General features: G+C 35.1%; 1 protein-coding gene across 2 annotated transcripts in view; it reads right to left on the bottom strand.

The window, feature by feature from the left end:
* slit1b (slit homolog 1b) overlaps positions 1 to 18,625 on the bottom strand; it is a 52,481-nt gene extending 33,856 nt beyond the window's left edge. For both annotated transcript variants that reach the window (XM_079889814.1, XM_079889815.1), the window contains exons 1-8: positions 18,337 to 18,625; positions 12,440 to 12,511; positions 12,062 to 12,133; positions 11,175 to 11,246; positions 3,200 to 3,271; positions 3,005 to 3,076; positions 1,475 to 1,546; positions 1,160 to 1,323 (exon numbers count right to left, since the gene is read on the bottom strand). In XM_079889814.1, the coding sequence (XP_079745940.1) occupies positions 1,160 to 1,323; positions 1,475 to 1,546; positions 3,005 to 3,076; positions 3,200 to 3,271; positions 11,175 to 11,246; positions 12,062 to 12,133; positions 12,440 to 12,511; positions 18,337 to 18,542 (802 nt within the window). In that variant the 5' untranslated portion in view covers positions 18,543 to 18,625. The remainder of the gene's footprint in view (positions 1 to 1,159; positions 1,324 to 1,474; positions 1,547 to 3,004; positions 3,077 to 3,199; positions 3,272 to 11,174; positions 11,247 to 12,061; positions 12,134 to 12,439; positions 12,512 to 18,336) is intronic.
* Between the last annotated feature and the right edge of the window lie 1,581 nt (positions 18,626 to 20,206).

Here is a 20,206-nt window from a genome sequence, read left to right as displayed (position 1 = left end):
ATACAACTTTTATTTTAAATTATGTACTAGTAAATGATGAAATGAACATTAACTAAGACTAATAAATGCTTAAGAAGTATTTTTCATTGTTATTTAACAAACTAATACTAACGTTAACAAATGAAACCTCACTGTAAAGTGTTACCAATTGAGAGTCATTTCCATGGAAATGCAAGTTATAAAAGCATGTTTTGTAATAAAATGGCTGAATTATTCATCTCGCTAAGACTAAGTCATCAACCATTTTGTTAGTATAAAATTGTTAGCATTTTATTTATAAAAAAAGAAAAAATTACATAATTTTGGTAATTTCTTGTACACAATTAAAATAATTAAAAAGTAACACTTGAAAAGAATTTACTGGAGCAAAATTGATGGTTGTTGTGGAAATTACGCCACAAAATTACATATTTACATTTCATTTCTTATATAAAATAACAGCTTGATCAGAAATAATGCTCAATAAAAATATCCGAGAGTAAACAAGTAACACTAACGCTTGAAAAAAATTGCTAAATTGATGGTTGTTGTGGAAATGATGCCACAAATTAGGGACAGTCATAATTTGAGTAAAACAAAACAGTTGTCACATAATAAATATTGAAATGGTTTATGATTGTTTCGCACTTTGTTGAGAATATAGTAGTAAAAATTGAAAGTCTGAGATTGGAACAACAATTCTTAAAAGTTATTCAGAAAGTAGCACAAAAAAAAACACAGTTATGATAAAAAGTCTCCAATACTGTAAAAAAAAAGTTGCTGCCTTATATTTTTTAAGAACAATGAACTTGGATGTTTAAGTAATTTCAACTTAAATTGCAATAAACTAACTTAAAAAAAAAAAATAGTTGAATCTTGTAAAGCATAAACAATGTTGAAAATTTCTTAACTTATTTTAATGAGTTAAAGCAATGTAAAAATATATGTTGTCATAACTTATTGATCATATGCTTTTTTACAGTGAAGACACTATTAATGTGACCATAATACTATATAGTCAAAATCAAAAAGTCATTTTTATTCAATAAAGTTTTTAATTAAATGTATTAAAATAAAAATATATTTGATAAAAATAAAAATGAATTTTTTTTATAGAAATTTAACTCCTGGAAGGTAAATGTTGCATGAACAGCTGAAAAGAGGAGGCGGTCAGATTTACCAGAGCATGTGAAGTCCTTCTTCTGCAGTTCGGCCAGGTTGAGTCCGTGCAGGTTGGGTGGTGAACTGCACTGAGTGTAAAGTCCCAGCGCTGGTCTCTGTCTGAGCCACTGAGACAACCACGACAGGTGACAGTCACACCGCAGACTGTTCGAGTGCAGGCGGCTGAGGAAACAACAGGGGAAGCGCTTGATATTAGTCCTCATTAACCGAATTATGCAAGCATCACTATTATAACTACCAATACTTTGGGTAATTGATTTAAACTTCTACTGTATGTGAGAAAATAAAATGTCAAAAAAAGGTCTGGACTCACAAGGTGCGTAACTTGGGCATGTGGTTGAAGCTGGAAATGGGGATGGTGCTGATATTGTTGTTGTTCAGTGTGCTATGGAGGAGAACCAAAGAAAAACCAGGTTATATATAACAGGCTTGTGCAAAATTCAGAATTTCAGAATTGGCCTCCATTCAATTCATGAATTGGAATTTGAATTGAATTTACTCCGCCCCACAGGACGTTGAATTGAATTTGAATTGGAATTACAGGAAGTGGAATTAAATTCATGGCAATTCAAAGAAATTCCACAGAGTCACACAACAGAAAGAATGTGTTGAGTCTCGCATGCATTCAGTGTTAGGAAGGTTACTTTGGAAATGTTATTGCTTACTGTTATTAGTTACCCATTATAAATGTGGTTTGGATTACTTTATTTGGATAACTTTATCAATGCAAAGCAATTTCGTTTTAAGTTGATTAGTAACTAATTGAATTAAACATTTTACCTCAGTAATACAACTAAATACAATTACATTAATTTTGTAATTTAATAACAGAAATTTTATTTCACGTAGCTATTTACTCCTCAACCCTGCATACATTTTGTTCTAAAATAGATATTGATCAAATTCTTGAAATAAATTACCCCCTCAGTGTTGTTTAATTAGTTTTGTTCCAATGTAATTTTCATTTCAAAGTAATCACACAAACACAAAGTTGTTGTAAATGCAGTTATCATTTATTCCAATGCAAAAAATTACTGAGCAACACTGATGCATCTAATTCTCAATAGCTCCTCAAATGTTTTTTCATTGAGTCTGCACCGTTCTGGTCTGAATATCTTTCCTGCAACACTAAAGATTCTCTCAACAGGTGCAGAGTGAATTTGTAAGGGACTTCTGAAACTTAAAAAGTCCAGTGTTGCCCATCAAATTGTGCTTTCAAACAAATGTCCACCTCAAATTGTTTAGCAACCATTTTAAATACTTGGTTAAAGTAAAGCATTCTGGGAAATGGAGTCATGTTCCATCATGTTCCACAAAATTACAATTACAATAAATCAAACTTAATTATTTGTTCTGTGACTAGAGCTTTTAACATTCATTGCTGGGGGAAAACATATCCTTTTAATGTAATCTGTACAAGTAGAAACTAATATAATTTATAATATAAATTATATTAGTTTATTATATAATTTATTATATAATATAATAAATTATAATAATTTCAAAGTAATATAATTTATAATGCAATCATATCTGACATATACTGTAAAGCTTCATTGTTAAACACTTCACTTAAAATATGTAGCCTATATGAATTTCTTTGAATTTTTATTGAATTGCAATTCTGCTTCCTTTAATTCAAATTCGAATTGTAATTCTAGATCCTGTTTTTGACATCAATTCAAATTCAAGAATTGAATTGGAATTAAGGAGTCATTCTCAATTCAATTCTGAATTGTGCTCAAGCCTGATATATAATCCATAAACACTGTATGCATACTTTACAAACAATAAACTGCATTAACTCATTTACTTTCTCTACAACACAAAGGTCAGTACATACAGGACCTCCAGGACTCTCATGGCACGAAACGCTCCATCCTCGATGCAGCTGATGTGGTTCTTATCCAGCTGTCTGAGAGCAACACAGAGGCACACAAAACATTTTGATGAGTGAAAGGTTCAAATGAAATAATGTTATTGGGAAAATGAAAAGAAGCAGGTGTAGATTATTAAAGTTGTGTGCATTTTAACTCACAAGTTCTTGATGTCGGTGGCTCCTCTAAATGCTCTTCTTGGTATCATCTGGATGACATTCTCACTCAAGTCCCTAATTAAAAGAGTTTGTGAAATTAAATTAAACCAATATTTATTCATGCAAAATACAACTGAATTGCAAGTTTATGTTAGAGAACATCACTAAAAACCACAACAACAACAAAAAAACATCATAACCAATCACAGACTTGCGACAAAAAGTTTTAGCACTGTTGTACCCTATAGTTTATCCACAAATAAAAATGATCATTGTTTAACACTGCCTTCACATGTTATCGAAATTATCATAAATACAAGTTCCTTTATTTTCATTAACTATTCCTTGATAGCATATATCAGATAAATCTGGGCAAATCTGAGCACAGTTTGAGACATTTTTGAGATTTAATAGCTGTTTCGTTGACTTTTAACTATACAAAATAAAGCCTCTCTAGCTGAGAAATAAAGTGAGCATGGCACAATCCCACTGCTGTGGATTTGAAATGGTTTTGAAAATTATATAAATTTCATATCTAGTCATGCTCAGTGCTGCTCTGCAGACTGTCTAAGGAAATTGGCATTTAATAAAAGAACATCTGGATTCCTAAATGTCATTTCATCTGTTTTCTCTCCATGTGAAAGCCATCAGTGACCTTTTCCTAATGCATGTGATTTTTGCAGCAATTGCAAACTGTTGTTAAGTTCCCCGCAATTGGTTCAAGCTACAGTCATCATTTGATGAAAGCCTTTCATGGTCCTTCAGGACGAACAAAGCGTTCTGCACATTAAAGCTCATTTTCTTAGTTTAAAGAGTAAAAAGCAGTAAAAAGCTAAAAGCTAACAGAAGACGCTGAGCATTAGCTGTATTATTAGCGCTGTTTGGTAAAGCACTATTTCCAGTAGAGGTCAGGCCACTTAACAACAACGAACCAGACAGACGATCAGAAATCTGTAATGGAGTGTGAAATTCAGTGTGAAGGAACGAGAAATTGCGTATATAAGAGCATATATATTTACTTTTTTCCCATGTTTTCACTGTTTTACGATGAGGGGCGCAATTACACAACTTATGAAAGAGTACAGAATCAAAACACTCAAAGCATTAAGCATTGCTTATGCACGTTGGGGGAAAAGTATTTGGGAAAAAAAGTGATTTTCTCAGAATTTTGTTTAAAAATGTTGCTTTTTAAAAAAAAACTTACCCACATTCAAGTGTTGATTAAAAAAAAAAAAATTATGCATGAAAGTTTTTTGTGAAAATGATCAAAAATGCTAGCGGTGGCTAGTCAACTTTTAAAAAAAACACTGTCGGGGAAAGAGTTAAACTTTAGGGAGATTCTAATCAATATAGCAGAAATTTTTAACTTGAATATCATGCAAATAGTACTAAAGAGTCAGGTTTTTCTCGTAGTAAAGTATAAAAATAAACACAAAACCTTCAGCTGTCTAACTCTGAAATGAATGTGGATCTAGAAAGGCATGTGTCCAATTTCTTGTATTTTTCAGTGCAAATATGGTCAAAGAGGTATTTTTCACCTGACATTACAGAAATCGCTCATTTAAGCTGTCTTTGATCATTTTTCTCATCATGTAGTTAGTATTTTTCATTTTAAAAGGCAGTTAGTACCATTAATCCTGGAATGTATATATGGGTCAAAATTATTATTATTTAATGCATTACACTTCATTGCACTGGTAATTATTTTTTTTCCATTTTCCATCAATATAATATACTGTGTGTAATAATGTGATGTAAATATCATGATTGTGTTAATATAATATAAATACTATACTATAAATTATTTTACACTTTAAAAATGTGTTGTTTACTATCAAATAAATAAAGGTTTATTTTTTTAAAATGCACCAAATTAAATTTGGTCATATTTGACCCACATGTGCACTTTCTGGTACATCGGTTGTATATGCGTTCCAGAGTTAATTAAACTCATTTGTCATTGTCACTCATGTTAATGTAAGCGATGTTTTCTGCTCCAGAGAGCAACCAATTTCATTGACCTGTGAAGGCTGTCCACTGGTTACAGGTCCACTCAGAGAACTATCTGAGAAAAAGACCCCAGTAATCTCATGTGTCAAAACACCAAAGCAAGAGATATCGGTATAAACTCACACTTCCTCAGGAGATTCAGGGATGAAGCTGCTCCACATTCTTACTGTATGTCTCAATTGAAACCTTTGCGCTTTCAAACCTTCCCCTGAGTTAGATTATTGTTCAGTTGAGTTCAACTGTTTGGGTAAAATGCTAATGTTTTCTGAGGGCCCTATCATACACCCGGAGCAATGCAGCGCCAAGCGCGACGCAAGTGTTTTTTGCTAGTTTCAGCCCGACGCAGTTATCATTTTCAAGTCCTGCGTCACGTTGTTTAAATAGAAAATGCATTTGTGTCCATCTGTGCGCCCATGGGCGTGCTGGTCTGAAAACGAGGTGTGTTCTGGCACATTGTTGGCACGTTTCTATTTTGAGGCAACAGAAATAGACTGCGCCATTGACTTTAGACCAGGTTTCAGTTGGTCAATGGCGCAGTCTATTTCTTTTGTTTTTTGTTTTTTTTTCAATATTTTTTTTGTTATTTAAAGAGCGCGTTAGTAATGTGCGCCTATAGGCGGGTCCACAATGCGCGTACACTCTGCTTATTACACACACAGGGACACAGCAGCACACAAACATGCCAAATATTTAAAATAAAAGGATTATAATGTAAAAGATTATTATTGTGTGCATAAAGATATGGTGGAATCCGGCTTGTCCCGTAGATGGTCTGCTTGCGCACTTTTACCTCGCGCACGAGCAGATCCGTTTACGCTCTGGAGACGGCTTCGGTCTTTCCAATATCAAATTCCGTCATGTAAATAGCGAATCTGCCATGGCACGAGCGCAACTGGCATTTAAAGGGAATGGGAAATGAGACTCTGATTGGTTTATTGCACATAAAGCCCAAAATACACCCAATTACTCATTAAGAGAATAGGGACAACCCTTTTAGACCATGCACCGGGACCGCCGACCATTTTACTCATCGTTAAACAAGCAAAAGTGGATTTGGTCACACACTAAGTGAACTTGTGCCCTGCACTTTAGACCATGCGCTTAGATCATTAAAATAGGGCCCTAAATGTTGTTTCTATAGTTTCAAGGAACTCATCTGACTTAAAAAAAAAATAATGCTAAATGAGCTAATCTTAATCGAAATTATGTGGTATAATGTTGATTACCATAGAAATGTTGATTTCCACTACTTTTCCTTTTAAAAGCTAGAATCTGACACTTAGAATGGGAATGAATGACGCCAATCTGTTAACATAAAAAACTCACTGTTTTAATGAGTAGCACAAATACCAGTATAAAGACTAGAGAAAATCTAATTTTAAATTAATTTAAATACTCTCCTCCCATAAATGTTGCGCCTGAAAGGGAAACTCCTACAAATGCATATGCAATAAGGTCAGCCGCAAAAATAACTGTGCCTTTTCAGCACTAATTTTTCAATGCGTGTCTTTAATAAATCCTGACAGCAGTTTTTTAATGCCAAAAGAGGGTTTGCGCTGGAGAAAGCTGTTCGTAGTTGTTGTCGTTTGCGCTTAACTTGCATTGAACCCTGAATATACACAGAACCCAAACGCAAGAAGGCAGCAAAAGTATCATGATAATGCAATGCAGCTTTCCATTATTTACATGTAACACGGCCAATTCTGTATCACGTCAGTGATTCAAACATATTCTGACTTTGCACTCATATCCATCCTTGAAAAATGAAGAAAAACCAGCAGAAACCTCTGGGAAGAATAACCTCTCAGTGGGGGCGCAGGGTTTCCTGGTAACCGCCTTTAATCAACGCTGTTTGCCAAGGATGTTCAGTTTGCGGTTTAAACCTGGCTAACATCCAGAGGTGAAGGCAAACATTACGGATAGTAAGACTGCTCAACCTCTGCAAATATTACACTCCAGATCTTATATTTGAAAGCCCTTGAAAGAGGGTAAGACGACGAGGACAATAGAGGCCTGAGAGGGGAAGATGAGCAACAAATTGTGGGATCTAAGAGACTGCGACTAGCCACACTGGTTTTCTTTTGTTAGTCCTCGTCTTTCTTGCATTTGTCTTTCTGTGTCTGACGCACTGTTTACTGAGGGATATTAAATGTTAGCAAAGGCAAAAACTCATTCATCAGAGCTCAAAGACGGCGAAGAAACAGTAAACAGAGAGAAAATGTCTTAGCATGAGAATGAATTTGTACCCATCATTGCATCTTTTAAATTGTTACATATTTTTCATTTTTTTTGTTAACTTGTGTTTCGTAATAGCACACCGTTAAGTGATTTTCAACATACAAGAGCATTTTAGGAACATCGAACTGAACCCTGCTTCACATTACAACCTTGGGTGTGCATTAATTTTCAATAATTCAATAGACCGTCATAAATAATTCCTCACGTCACCATTGCGCTACAACTAGGCAAACGTCTAACTTAAGCACATCTGGGGTGACCGGCCAGTGAACTGCAAGAAGTCATTCATTGAGCCATTATTGCTTAATTTTTAATGCATTTTTCTGTGAAATGGCCCCGTTTATTGACCATTATGTAACAATGTAGAAAAATCATTCAACGTAATGACTCCAAGACCAACAAAACTGATAGCAAGCAACACAGATCATTGTCTCCTGTGACGCGCAAAACGCCTCTTTGATAATGTCACGCTGATATAACATTCACTGCTAGCACTACATCCATCACTTAGAGCAGGGGTTTTCAAACTGTGGGTCGCATATTGGGAAGAGGTGGGTCGCGCAGTCACTATTGGCTGCAGCTAAATTTACGTTTCATGAATGACACAGACACACACAAACATTTTGCACGATGTACCAACGTTAAATAGAAATCGCTGTGAGATCGCATTACACAGGAGAATTCAAATGTCACGACAGGCGCTGCGTTTCCCAAAAGCATCGTATGCCTAAGTAGATCGTAAAACCGTTGCCACTTATGGTCTCTACGATCAGCTTAGCTCCCGATGCTTTTGGGAAACGCAGCGGAGACCTGAATCAGCCTTTCGTGACATTTTAATTATCCGGTGTAATGCGATCTCATGCAGAATGCAGAGCAGTGATTGGAGTAAACGAGTTTCTTCTTGTTAATAATGCGCACAGAACCGCTTAATGAACCGCGCCGCTCTGAGACGTTGAAGTTGTTGACACAACATGTCGCAAGCGCGCGCTTCATGAAACAAATCGCATTGATTTCTCTGTCGTCTGTTCAACACAGCACTGTTGTCTTTCAGAGATATGGTCGTAGTAAGAGGGCGTTGTTTGCGTTCCCTTGCATGCATTTTGCTACAACGCATAAAATATAGGCTAGCCTAAAAGTATTTCACATGTACACACACGAGCACGAAAGCGTTTTCTACGCTGAACAACACTCGCAGCATAAATATTAGTATTGAAATTCTAGGTCCTGGGCCTACTGTCAAATAAAATTATTAGTCTATTATATTTTTTTATATTCTGATTTTTGTCATATCAAACCTTTGGTTATGATTAAGCTTACTTTTAAAATCTTTTTTCATTTCTTTAAATATGTTCTGCCATGTCTGGTAAATCAGTTGAGGCAGCAGACAAAAACTACTCAGTATTCTTCACATTATTTCAACAGCCATTAGGCTGTTAGGCTCTCAATTTTTGATAATGTGCCAAAAGTTTGTATTGCAATTAAACTTGTCATTCATAGGCTACTATAACAAGGAAAAAAAACTGCTCCAAAGAGAACTAACGCCTCCCACCCCACATTCATGCTTTAAAATTATTTTATATTTTGGTGGGTCTTGAGATAGATTATTCTTGTCTAGGTGGGTCCTTGAATAGAAAAGTTTGGGAACCCCTGACTTAGAGAAACACTATATGAATTTAAATATCACCTAACGAGCTGCTCGCAGATTGTCATTAGCATGTTGCTAAGCTAACAATGAGATACTCTAATAAACAGCATCATAAACACACAAATCTCAAACTCATTTACAAACGATGTGATGCTGATTTTGGCTAAAACAAAATATAAATTCTCTCAATTTCCAAAGAAGTGCACTTAATTGTATTGAATGTGCACCTGTACTTTACTACAAATCTTAAAAAATACATAAAAAAAAAAAAAAAACGATAATATAATATGAATAAAATAAAAGGCCACTTAAGTGTGCTTAAAGAGAGTCCACTTTGGTGACACATTGTTGAAGTGTACTTTTTATGCTTTAAACTTATAAAAATAAAAGCTATATGTATGTGAACAAAACAAAGATTATTGGAGTATGTTTTCTACTACAGAATTTCTACTTCAAAATTTCACATTTAATGCATTTACTTGCCATTTCTCTGTAATCGTTTGTGAAATTTACTTGCAATTTGTGAGCGAAAATTGTTTCTACACCAAATGATTTTCAGTGCACTTCTTGTGCCTTGAAATGTGTCTTAAAAAGTGCTCTTGATAGGCAGCTCACTAGGTTTTGAAACGCACACTTCACGCCACGGTGTCCTGTCAAATTAAGACAATCCCCGAGGTGGAAGAGACAGGAATGACATGAAGAATAATTAGTATTTTCTTTTCATCGCCATTGGTACGTAACATAAACACTCTTAGATAAGTTCACACCCGGTTAGCACAAATTAAAAAAATATTGCTACCCACAGTGACAGGATTGAGGAAATATCTACATATTAATTTGAAACTAATCATAATTAGCAATCACCCCTGTTATTTCCTCTCTTAAGTAACTGTGGTAATTAATTGTGCATGGAGAATGCCAGCATGGTGCCAATTAGTAATGAATCTTTGAGTATTAGGAGAATACTACTTGTTTTAATGAACTAGATCTTGCTTTGTTTTAGTGCACTCCACGAAATGTCCAAACATGGAATGAGAAATGATTTCTATCATGACCCATATTATCATAAACCAATATTCCCGAGGTTTACCATACAGAGTGTCTCCGAAGGAAAAAGACGTTGTGAATTTGATTTATAATAGTAGACATCTTTCCCTAAAGGCATGTGTGGGTGGGTGGGGGTGTTCGCAGGCAGATTGACTGAACGCGCCACATCCATATGGCAACTCTCTAATGAGGCAACGTGTGAAATGGCATGAACAAACAACCAAATAACAAGCAAACACAGCTGTCTCTGACTATTTGTTCACACCCATTATGCCTCTTTCTGGACTCCCACACATTCCTACATATTTCCCTTTTTGACCCACAGGCCCTGACTTTTCCAACTGTATCTGTATTCAACAACGAAAACTCTTCACCCAACCACAGCTAACTAACCTAAGCTCTTATCGAGAGGTGAAGTCACTAAACAAAGAGGTTTTTTTTAACATCTCAAAGGTGTCTTGGTGCAAATTCATTGGTAGAAGCTAGCCGAATTAACCAGATTATTGCCATATTTCAAATACAATAGAATTAAGAAATTACATACAGAGATACATATAAGTGTACAAAAGTGTTTGAACACATCACATTGAAGAGTATTCTTTTAAAGTATATTATTTCTGTAACAAGTACTCTTTTTAAAAGGACTAAAGTGTAGTTTTTTCACAAGGGTTGATTCCAATTGAGTTTGGCATTAGCATGTTAGCTAAGCTAACAATGGGATACTCTAATAAATATAGCATAATAAATACATAGCACATAAAAACATTGGGTAAACCGTCTTTTTGACCCACTGCCCCTGAGAGTGAAGACTTTACCAACTGTATCTGTATTAAAATATAAAAACTCTTCGCCTAAGCACAGCTAACTAACCTAAGCTCTTATTAAGACGTGATTGTCCAGGAACATGTGCTTTGTTTAACATGTAAAAGGTGTTTAGGCACACGTTGTTTTGGTAGAAGCTAGTCAAATTAGCCATTCCATGCTTGTTCCATCTCAAGCATTTCCTGATGGATTCCTAATAAGGAAATAGTCACTTACAGTCTGGAGAGAGAGGGATTTTTCAGGAACAGGAGCTCTGGGAGTTGCTGGAGACGGTTTCGGTTGAGACGCCTGAGGGAAGCACAAAGACATACGGCTCACAATTCAGGAAACACAGTTTGAAGATTACTTACTAATTGCCCCAACATGATGTAGCTTTCCAAGGAAAGTTTTTTAGCCAGTTTCTAATTAGTTACACAAATTGTAGTGTTGACTGAATTTGTCAACCCTGTTACCAAAGATATTGTAAAATTATTATTATTTTTTTTTTTTTAAATGTATGGTAAACTAAATTATCCAAACCCAGCTTAGTTTATATATTTTATATATTAGTTAAGGCTGTACAATATATCGGAATTATTGAAATATCGCAAATGTATATATCGCGATATGCATATCGCAACGGCTTGCAATAACTGGGTTCATGAACAAAAGACAAAGAGAAAATCCCTCACTGCTCTTGGCTGAATAACTTTTGTAGCTTTAATAAGAATCAGTATATATATATATATATATATATATATATATATATATATATATATATATATATATATATATATATATATATATATATATATATATATATATATATAATATTTATTTATTAACCTGGTTACACTCTCTTCTCTCATCTCTCTCTCTCTCTCTCTCTCTCTCTCTCTCTCTCTCTATATATATATATATATATATATATATATATAAAATGAAGGTTAATTTTAAAAAATGACTATGATTAATTTGACACATACACCACTGGGGTTTCTGGGAGCCCAAATATTAGCCAATTTCAACATAACCTGAGGGTTAAACGCTATAATTAGTATAATATCAAAGCCTTTGAAACAGAATAGTACAGAGAGAATGAAAATTTGTGACTTTAAACTCACAGTCTGTCCAATTCCTTCAGATCACTGAAGGCTCCTCTATCAATAGAGACAATCTGGTTGTCCATGAGGTGCCTGTATAGATGGATAAAGTAATGCATAGTGAAAGTTAAAAAGATAAATAATATTCAGGTCATAGTGGAGGATGGGGGATAGTAAAGAAAGGCCACAGATTCCACCCACTAACAGCATACAAACTGTAATTAAAATACAATAAAACTGTTTGCTTGTTAATTGTTGTTTACATGTTAAATGTGCTCCTGTCTGCATTTGTCTGCTTCTTCTTCCTCTTTGTGGCATTTATAAATGTCTATTTAAACGTTTGAAACTCTATAAATTAGAAAATGCATTAGAAATAAGATTGTAAAAAGTAAAGCTCACAAAATCCGGAGGTGCTTGAGGCCAGCGAAGTCATCCTTGCCGATTTGTGTGAGGTTGTTTGTGTTCAAGTCCCTTTAAAAGCAAAAAGAAAGAGAAATTGTTAAATCACAAACGAAATATTAATTGTAACTTGTCTATCGTTTTAAATACCTACGTCAATGAGTTAATGAACCAACTGCAGAAATCTCTTTACAGTGTGCTTACAACACTCATAGGGAATGGAAACTTCGTGCACCCTTCATATACAGAACAATTTATTATAAGACAGTAATAGTATTATAAAAATTATATGATTATCCAGATAACACGTTTATGATCTAAAAAAGTTTTGTTAATGTTACTTAACATTATTTTTGAAAGTTGTCTAAATGTTCAAAATGTCCAGGTTTTATTATTTTTTTTCTCTTCGTTATATAAGCGTTTATAAATGCATTTTTAAAATGTTAGTTGAATAACGGTCTTGACCTTTTTCACAGTTTTTCGTACAACGAATACATTCCTTAAAATCACTAATCACCCCAATGAGCTGTAGTTTAAAAAAATAAAAATTGTTAAAGGAAATAATTAGTTTAGTGTTGACTGCATTTGTCAACCCTGTTACCAAATTTATTGCAAAGTTATTTAAGAAAAATACCAAACTAATATTTTCTTAACTCATGGTAAACTACAAGCCAACATTTGGCCCCAAATTAGCTTAGTTTAGATGTTTTCAACCCTGTTACACACTGTGATTATATATAATATGCAACCCAATATATATTAATAAATGTATTAATACTCAATGAGGGTTGAACGGAAAAGAAATATGATATGGTATAGAGGGAAAAAATCATAAATGGCAATGAACAGAGGTGGACAATAACTGTAGATTTTTTATAATTCAGTTTGCGCATTTCAAAAGGAGATCTTATTAATGCCTCAATAGTTTGTCCCTGACAGCCATGAGATTAATGTAGCTCTACTCTGTCTGGACACCAGCGCACAGGCCTGAATAAATATAAACCTTAAGAAATAGAAATAAAAATCCATAAAAGGCTATAATTTGTGCATGCAAAGGAGGGTTACGCTCATTGTTAAGAGGTGAACGCTGACAGACTGCCCCTTTTGTAGTGGAAATATACATTTGCACACATGTACACTGATGTCACCTGGGACACGGGCTGTAATGGCACTATTGTGGAAAAGAGCCCAGGTGTGACCAATCAGGGCAGTGAATAAGGTGACTCCTTTAATCCTTTAATTAGTCCAGCATCTGCGGCCAACACTGGGACCATTAATGTGGAAAATTGGACACAAAAGCAGCTTGATCTCTTAATCTGCTATTCATCTCCACACTATCTTTGAGTGCTTGAAAAAGAAGCTAATAGCTTGTCACAGATGTATACATAACCAGTAGATGTTAATTTCCACCAGCACAGATCTGTGGTAATAAAGTGTCTACATGTAAGTCATGCATCTACAGTGGTTCATTATGAAGCTTAAGCAATCTTGAGAAAATGTATTAGGAAAATAAGCATTAGTTTGACCAAAAAAAAAAACTTTTATTTTTAGAATTTAATTAACAAGTAACCTTTGAGATGGATTTGACTTTTTTTCTCAGGGAAACAGATCTGAAATATTACTGTAAACCATTAGAACAATTAACAGTTTTACAAGTTTAAAGGCTTAGAAGATTTACTTTTATCCACCAGGGTTAATGACTACAATTGGGGTCTTCAAAGTCTAATTTGTTGGTGTGTTAAACAAAAACAGTTTTGATTATTAAAATCCTTCTTAGTAACTTTTATGGTCATTTGTTGCAAATCTTTTTTTTTTCTTTTTCTTTTTTTTAATTGACAATAGCAGAAAATCTGGTCAGTCTGAATCCTGGTGGAGAACAAAGACATTTAACTATTTAGTAGAAAAATGGAAATTTCTACATCGTGGCAAGAAGACAAGTACATGAACTCATTGCATTTTCTCAATTTTTACACAAATTGTAGTGTTGACTGCATCAAGTTCAAGTTTTCAGACCAATGAATGATGAAAAATAAACAAATATTTTATTGGACTTTGTTTTTGAAGACAACAAAATCCAGCAACAAACTAGTTAAGATCATCGAAACTATATTAATTAAGGCTAAATCTTCAACCCTGTTACTTGAAAGCCTGTTACCCACCCTGTTACGCGCCTTCAGAGTTTGGTCCCTTACAATCAGCCATACTTCAGATTCAACCTCTTATATAGTTTAATTTATTGGACTTCATTTTAACTCAGATCTACTAAGTGACAGTTTAATTTAGGTTACATTTTCAACCCTGTTACCCATTATAGCATATGTAACAAGCTTCAGAGTTTCGCCCCTAAAAATTTGCCATATTTCGGATTCAACATCTTATGAACAGCCAAGTTTACACATACAATGTATTTAATTTATTGGACTTTATTTCTCTAGAAACCAACATTGGTCCCAAACTAGCAGAGATCCATTTAGTAAAAGATTTATTTAGGTTACATTTTCAACCCTGTTACTCATTACGGCATATGTAACTACGCAACCTTCAGAGTTCAGCCCCTAACAATCAGCCATACTTCAGATTCAACCTCTTATTTTATATAAGTACATTTATTTATTTAAGTTGACTTTATTTTAACTCAGATCTACTAAGTGACAGTTCAATTTAGGTTACATTTTCAACCCTGTTACCCATTACGGCATATGTAACTACGCAACCTTCAGTTCGGCCCCTAACAATCACTTCTGATTCGATCTGCCATGAACAGCTAGGCTTACACTGATCTCTTTTAGATAACATCTGAGATATACGATCCCATTACCTAGATGATCTAATCAGTCAGTTTACATTTACTTTCAATTCATTTAATTTAAAAGGCAAAAACAGCTTGAACACAGATATCCTGTCCATTCTGAACTCTATTATTGGCCAGTGATATCATGTTGAGCGCTGCTACCCCTCAGCTAGCTTTTGCCCTCCTTCACGACCCCCCACTCCCTCCAGTCAACTCAAATAACAGCGCCATTCTTTACCACTGCAGGGGCAAAGCTCAGGGGACCATGGGGGATATTATTTGGCTAGTGCAGTCTCCTTGATAAATGACTCTCTTTGCTACACATCGCCTAGGGAATGTCCTCCTCACTATAGAGCTGCTGGCTTTTATCAATATTGCTTTCACTGCTAATTGTTCAACAGGATTGAACACATTGAACCTTATCTAAATGCCTTTTCATTGTTCATTGCGGGATGTTTCTGAATTGTTTGTTGGTCTTGAAACATCATTCCAGTTGAGGAAACAGTGCTAGTGTTCAGGTGCAGTCACATTTACTGTGTTTAGCAAATTTTCACGGGTAAAACCCAGTCAAATCCAGTGATCTGGAATTTCCCATGAGGGCGAAAGATTCCCCCATGTGGATTTCACAACGGGTTCAAGTTGCCCGCGCGGATTAGCCCTGTTGACCAACAGAAACCTGCTTGGTTTGCAAGTGACTTCTGTGTGAGCTGTGATTCATACATCATATATCATTTTTTGCCTGCAAAATATTTATGAAATTTAGCAAATGTGACCTCACCTTTATGCTTAGAAGTAGCAATGTCCAATGTATGAATTGTTCTACTGATTCTTAATGAATCAGATTCTAATTCACAAAACCAGTCAGGGGTGCGTTTCCCGAAAGCATCGTTAGCCAACTATGTTCGCAATTCCGTCGCTACCAGCATAGTTCAGTGAGTCGGCGTTTCCCAAAACCATTGTTCTAACGAACATTCGCAAACAGCATCGCAAAGTTGTGTGTTTGGAACGACAGCTCTCGAGCTGTGGTGAGAAGCAGAGTTTCTTGTTTGCATGACATGTGGACTCAATAAATCCTTATCTTGAGCAAAATAAGCAATCTGACATTCAGTACAATCTCTATATTTTATTTAGAATACATACAAATGTCATTTACATCTTTTAGTTTGTCAAGAGATTTAAAGCGCCATTTTTGAAGAGTGCGCATGTGCGAATGAGCTCTAGTACGTAAGAACAAGCCTATGATTGAATCTGGAACAAAAAAACTGAGAAAAATGAGAAATAATCCTCAGATGTCATGTCTGTAATTTATAGCAAAACATCTAGCATTAATTCGATCTCAAACAGATTCATTAAGAGTAGTTATTACTCCAACACCTGCATGACATCATTAACTATCGTAGTTGAACGACCACTTTGCGACAATACGGTTTCAGGAAACAATCAGTCACTTGATTTCTTTAACGATGCATCATGCTATTGTAGTTAAGCGGCGAGTTACGTCTTGTTCGGGAAACACACCCCAGAATGATTCTTTCGTGAAGAGGATTTGGTTTCTTGGGTTCACCTTAGAGACCAAATGTCCAAATGCGGCATTCAACAAAGTTATTTTATGATTTTAGAAGACTTACACAAGTCATATGCTACTTTTATGATACTTTAAATGAATAGTTCACCCACAAAAAATAATTCTGTCATAATTTTCTGAAAGTCAGATGATTGTCAATACCGGTTTGATTTTCTTTTTTTTCTGTGGAATGTTTGTTATTTTTGTCTGTGCTATAAATTGGGACCCAAAATTTTGAAGCTCCATAAAGGACATAAAGGAAGTGTAAAAGTAACCCTGCATGTCACGTGACTTAATGCCATTACCCAAGTACCAATGGGGTTTACTAACATGCTGCCATATTTGATTTGGGGCTCTGAATATGTGAGTTAATCAAAATTTGTGAATTAATAACTACTTATGTTTGCTGTATTCATCATACAAAGTGAATCAGAACTTTTACGCTACCTTTTTGGAGCGTGACATTTTTGGACCCCATTGACTTCCATTGTATCCACAGAAACAGCTGAGAGATTCTTCAAATATCTTCTTTTATTTTTGCGCAGAAGAAAGAAAGTCAAACTGGTTTGGAATGACATGAGAGAATCTTTTTTGCTTTTAAGTGTAAGACTTGCAATATGAAGCACTGCTACATAACACAACAATCTCAGCAAGTAAACATTTGATACATCTCAATATGATCCGAAAGCACGATTGAGGAAGACGATAACCGGAACTACATCCTCTAAATCAATGGACATTATGTCCTGTGGTATCAGTTACATTTGACATGTTTTGATCCACACAGGGTTTGATGGACACACTCTGTCACGAGATACTCTAACCTCTGAGAGACACAAACATGCTCATATACAGAGCCGGTGCATAATTTAAGGGCTGATACTGTAAACAAATCCAGAACACAACAACTGTGCTCATTTGTCTGTTGTTACTGACATAATTCCTGTAAATGGATTTTTCTCTATGTAAACAGTGCATTTCTGCACTTCCTAAGCACATCATGCAAATCTTACTGAGTTTACGTTTATTACATGGTCATGACAGGAGATTGGATTTAATTTTGCACAGACAAGGTTAGCAGTGATTTTTATCATTTAACATTTAACACATTTAACATGTATAATCTTCAAGTCTACAACTACATTCATTGGTATTGTTATATTAGCTCAGTTTCAGTTTTTGTTTTCTTTTTAATGCTTACATTTTATGTGCTTTTGTCATTTAAAAAAAAAATTCAATTTAACTTTAATTAATTTTTTATTCCGTTTTAGTTTTTGTAAATTTAGTACTTCAACTTATTTTATTTAAAACTTTCCTTGAGTTGTCAGATGTAACTTTTGGAGTATCGTAGACCTAAAATAACACTAGATGTGCTTTGCTGATTCAAGTTATAAGTATCAGCACATGAAATATATCATGTTTAAGCCCCCCCAAAAAAGATGATCAATGCCAACCTACACTATTCATGAATTCATAAACATGCACATGCATTAGTGACGTACAATGACACAGGCACAACCCGCACACTGCCACGATACTCACAGTCTTTCTGTGCTCTTTGGTATATTTCGTGGCACGTTTCTGAATGCGAGTCCATGGCAGTCCACAGTGGTGCCCGTGCAGGAACAGTGAGGAGGACACGCTCCCGAATGACCGGCGAGAAGAAGGGCGCTCAACAAACCCCAAACACACAAACCACAGCCAGGAACCATCAGTTCAGCGCTCAGACTGCCAGTCCTGACCGGCATCTCCAAACCACAGCCTAAAGACGCAGGTCTGAACCTCTACTGGAGCTGTAAATGCCCAAACATAAACTACAGGACAAGCATCAGCTCTTAAAACACTCACGAGGAAAGAAACATAAGTGGAGATAACAGACCGCAGATCCCTTAGGAACAAGATTACTTGTTATTTTCTTCTCTCCGGGCTGTTTTCTGTCTGGTCTTTGTGCTGCGGTTGTCTTTCTTCAGTGGTTCCCCCTCTCTCTCTTTCTTTCTTTCCTCCAGGGTAGAGCTCTGGAAAAAAAGACAGACTCATACAATCTCCCACACGCGTTCTCCCTCATTCACATACAGGATTCATCCATCAAAGGACCTACAAATCACAGCTTCTGACTCCTCCCCGTCAATATTACACCCTCCAACGGTTTCTAACGGTCACACACACACTCACTCAGGCGCACATACACTCACTCAGGCGCATGCACACACACACACACACACACATATATATATATACACACACACACACACAAAGAGAGAGAGAAACACACACAGTCCCAGTAACGGGAGTCCTGCAATCCAGAGAGGTGATGATCCTCTGGGTAATTACACTCTGTTGGTCTGGATGAGGAAGAGGAGGAAGAACTGCAGAAACACAAGAACAAAAAGACTTTGCAGAATTACATCTTAAGGACAAAAATATTGCCTACTATGGCTCATGAACATTATATAATATATATATATATATATGTATATATATATATATATATATATATATATATATGTATATATATATATATATATATATATATATATATGCATCTAAAGTTTGGAGTAATTGCGATTTTTCAATGTTTTGAGTTTTTTATACACTATTAATAGTAATTGAGCATCAAATCATCATATTAGAATGATTTCAGAAGGATCATGTGACACTGAAAACGAGTAATGATGCTGATCACAGGAATAAATTACATTTAACAATAAATTGATTGAATTAAATTTTAAAATGTAATAATATTTCACAATATTACTGTTTTTCCTGTATTATATTAATTGTTTTATTTGTAATTAACACAATTAAATCGATCGTATATGACCGGTTACATATATAGGCCATTCCACCAAATGAGTGCCATTTGCATGTAACTCTTCAAAATTAAACTTTATTATTTATCTTTTTGTTTTCAACACTGAATCTAGTACTACACATATTTAACTATACAAAATGTGTACTGATCAATCTCAGATGACTTTATTTAAGTTTAAGCAGAAGATGGATTCTCAGTCCTGTTACCAAAACTCATGTGCCGTTTAAAAACGTCAATTAATTCCTTTGTTTTCCCCTTAAGAAAGTGCTTATTTTAAAGAAATGGTTGGTTAAATTTTGAAATAATTTTTATTTGTGACTAAAAAAAATCACTATATATGAAGGCAAGTTGTATTTCTTTATATGAACACTGGGTAATCAGAAATGAACACCGTGTAATCAGGAATGAACACTGGGCAACAGGAATGAACACTGGGCAAAAGGAATGAACACTGGGCAACAGGAATGAACACTGTGTAATCAGGAATGAACACTGGGCAACAGGAATGAACACTGTGTAATCAGGAATGAACACTGGGCAACAGGAATGAACACTGTGTAATCAGGAATGAACACTGTGTAATCAGGAATGAACACTGGG

The sequence above is a fragment of the Squalius cephalus genome (genome assembly GCF_949319135.1).
Source record: "Squalius cephalus genome assembly, chromosome: 13".
Taxonomy (NCBI): domain Eukaryota; kingdom Metazoa; phylum Chordata; class Actinopteri; order Cypriniformes; family Leuciscidae; genus Squalius; species Squalius cephalus.
Note: the sequence above shows the minus strand (reverse complement) of the source record. Positions and strands in the feature narration are given on the sequence as shown.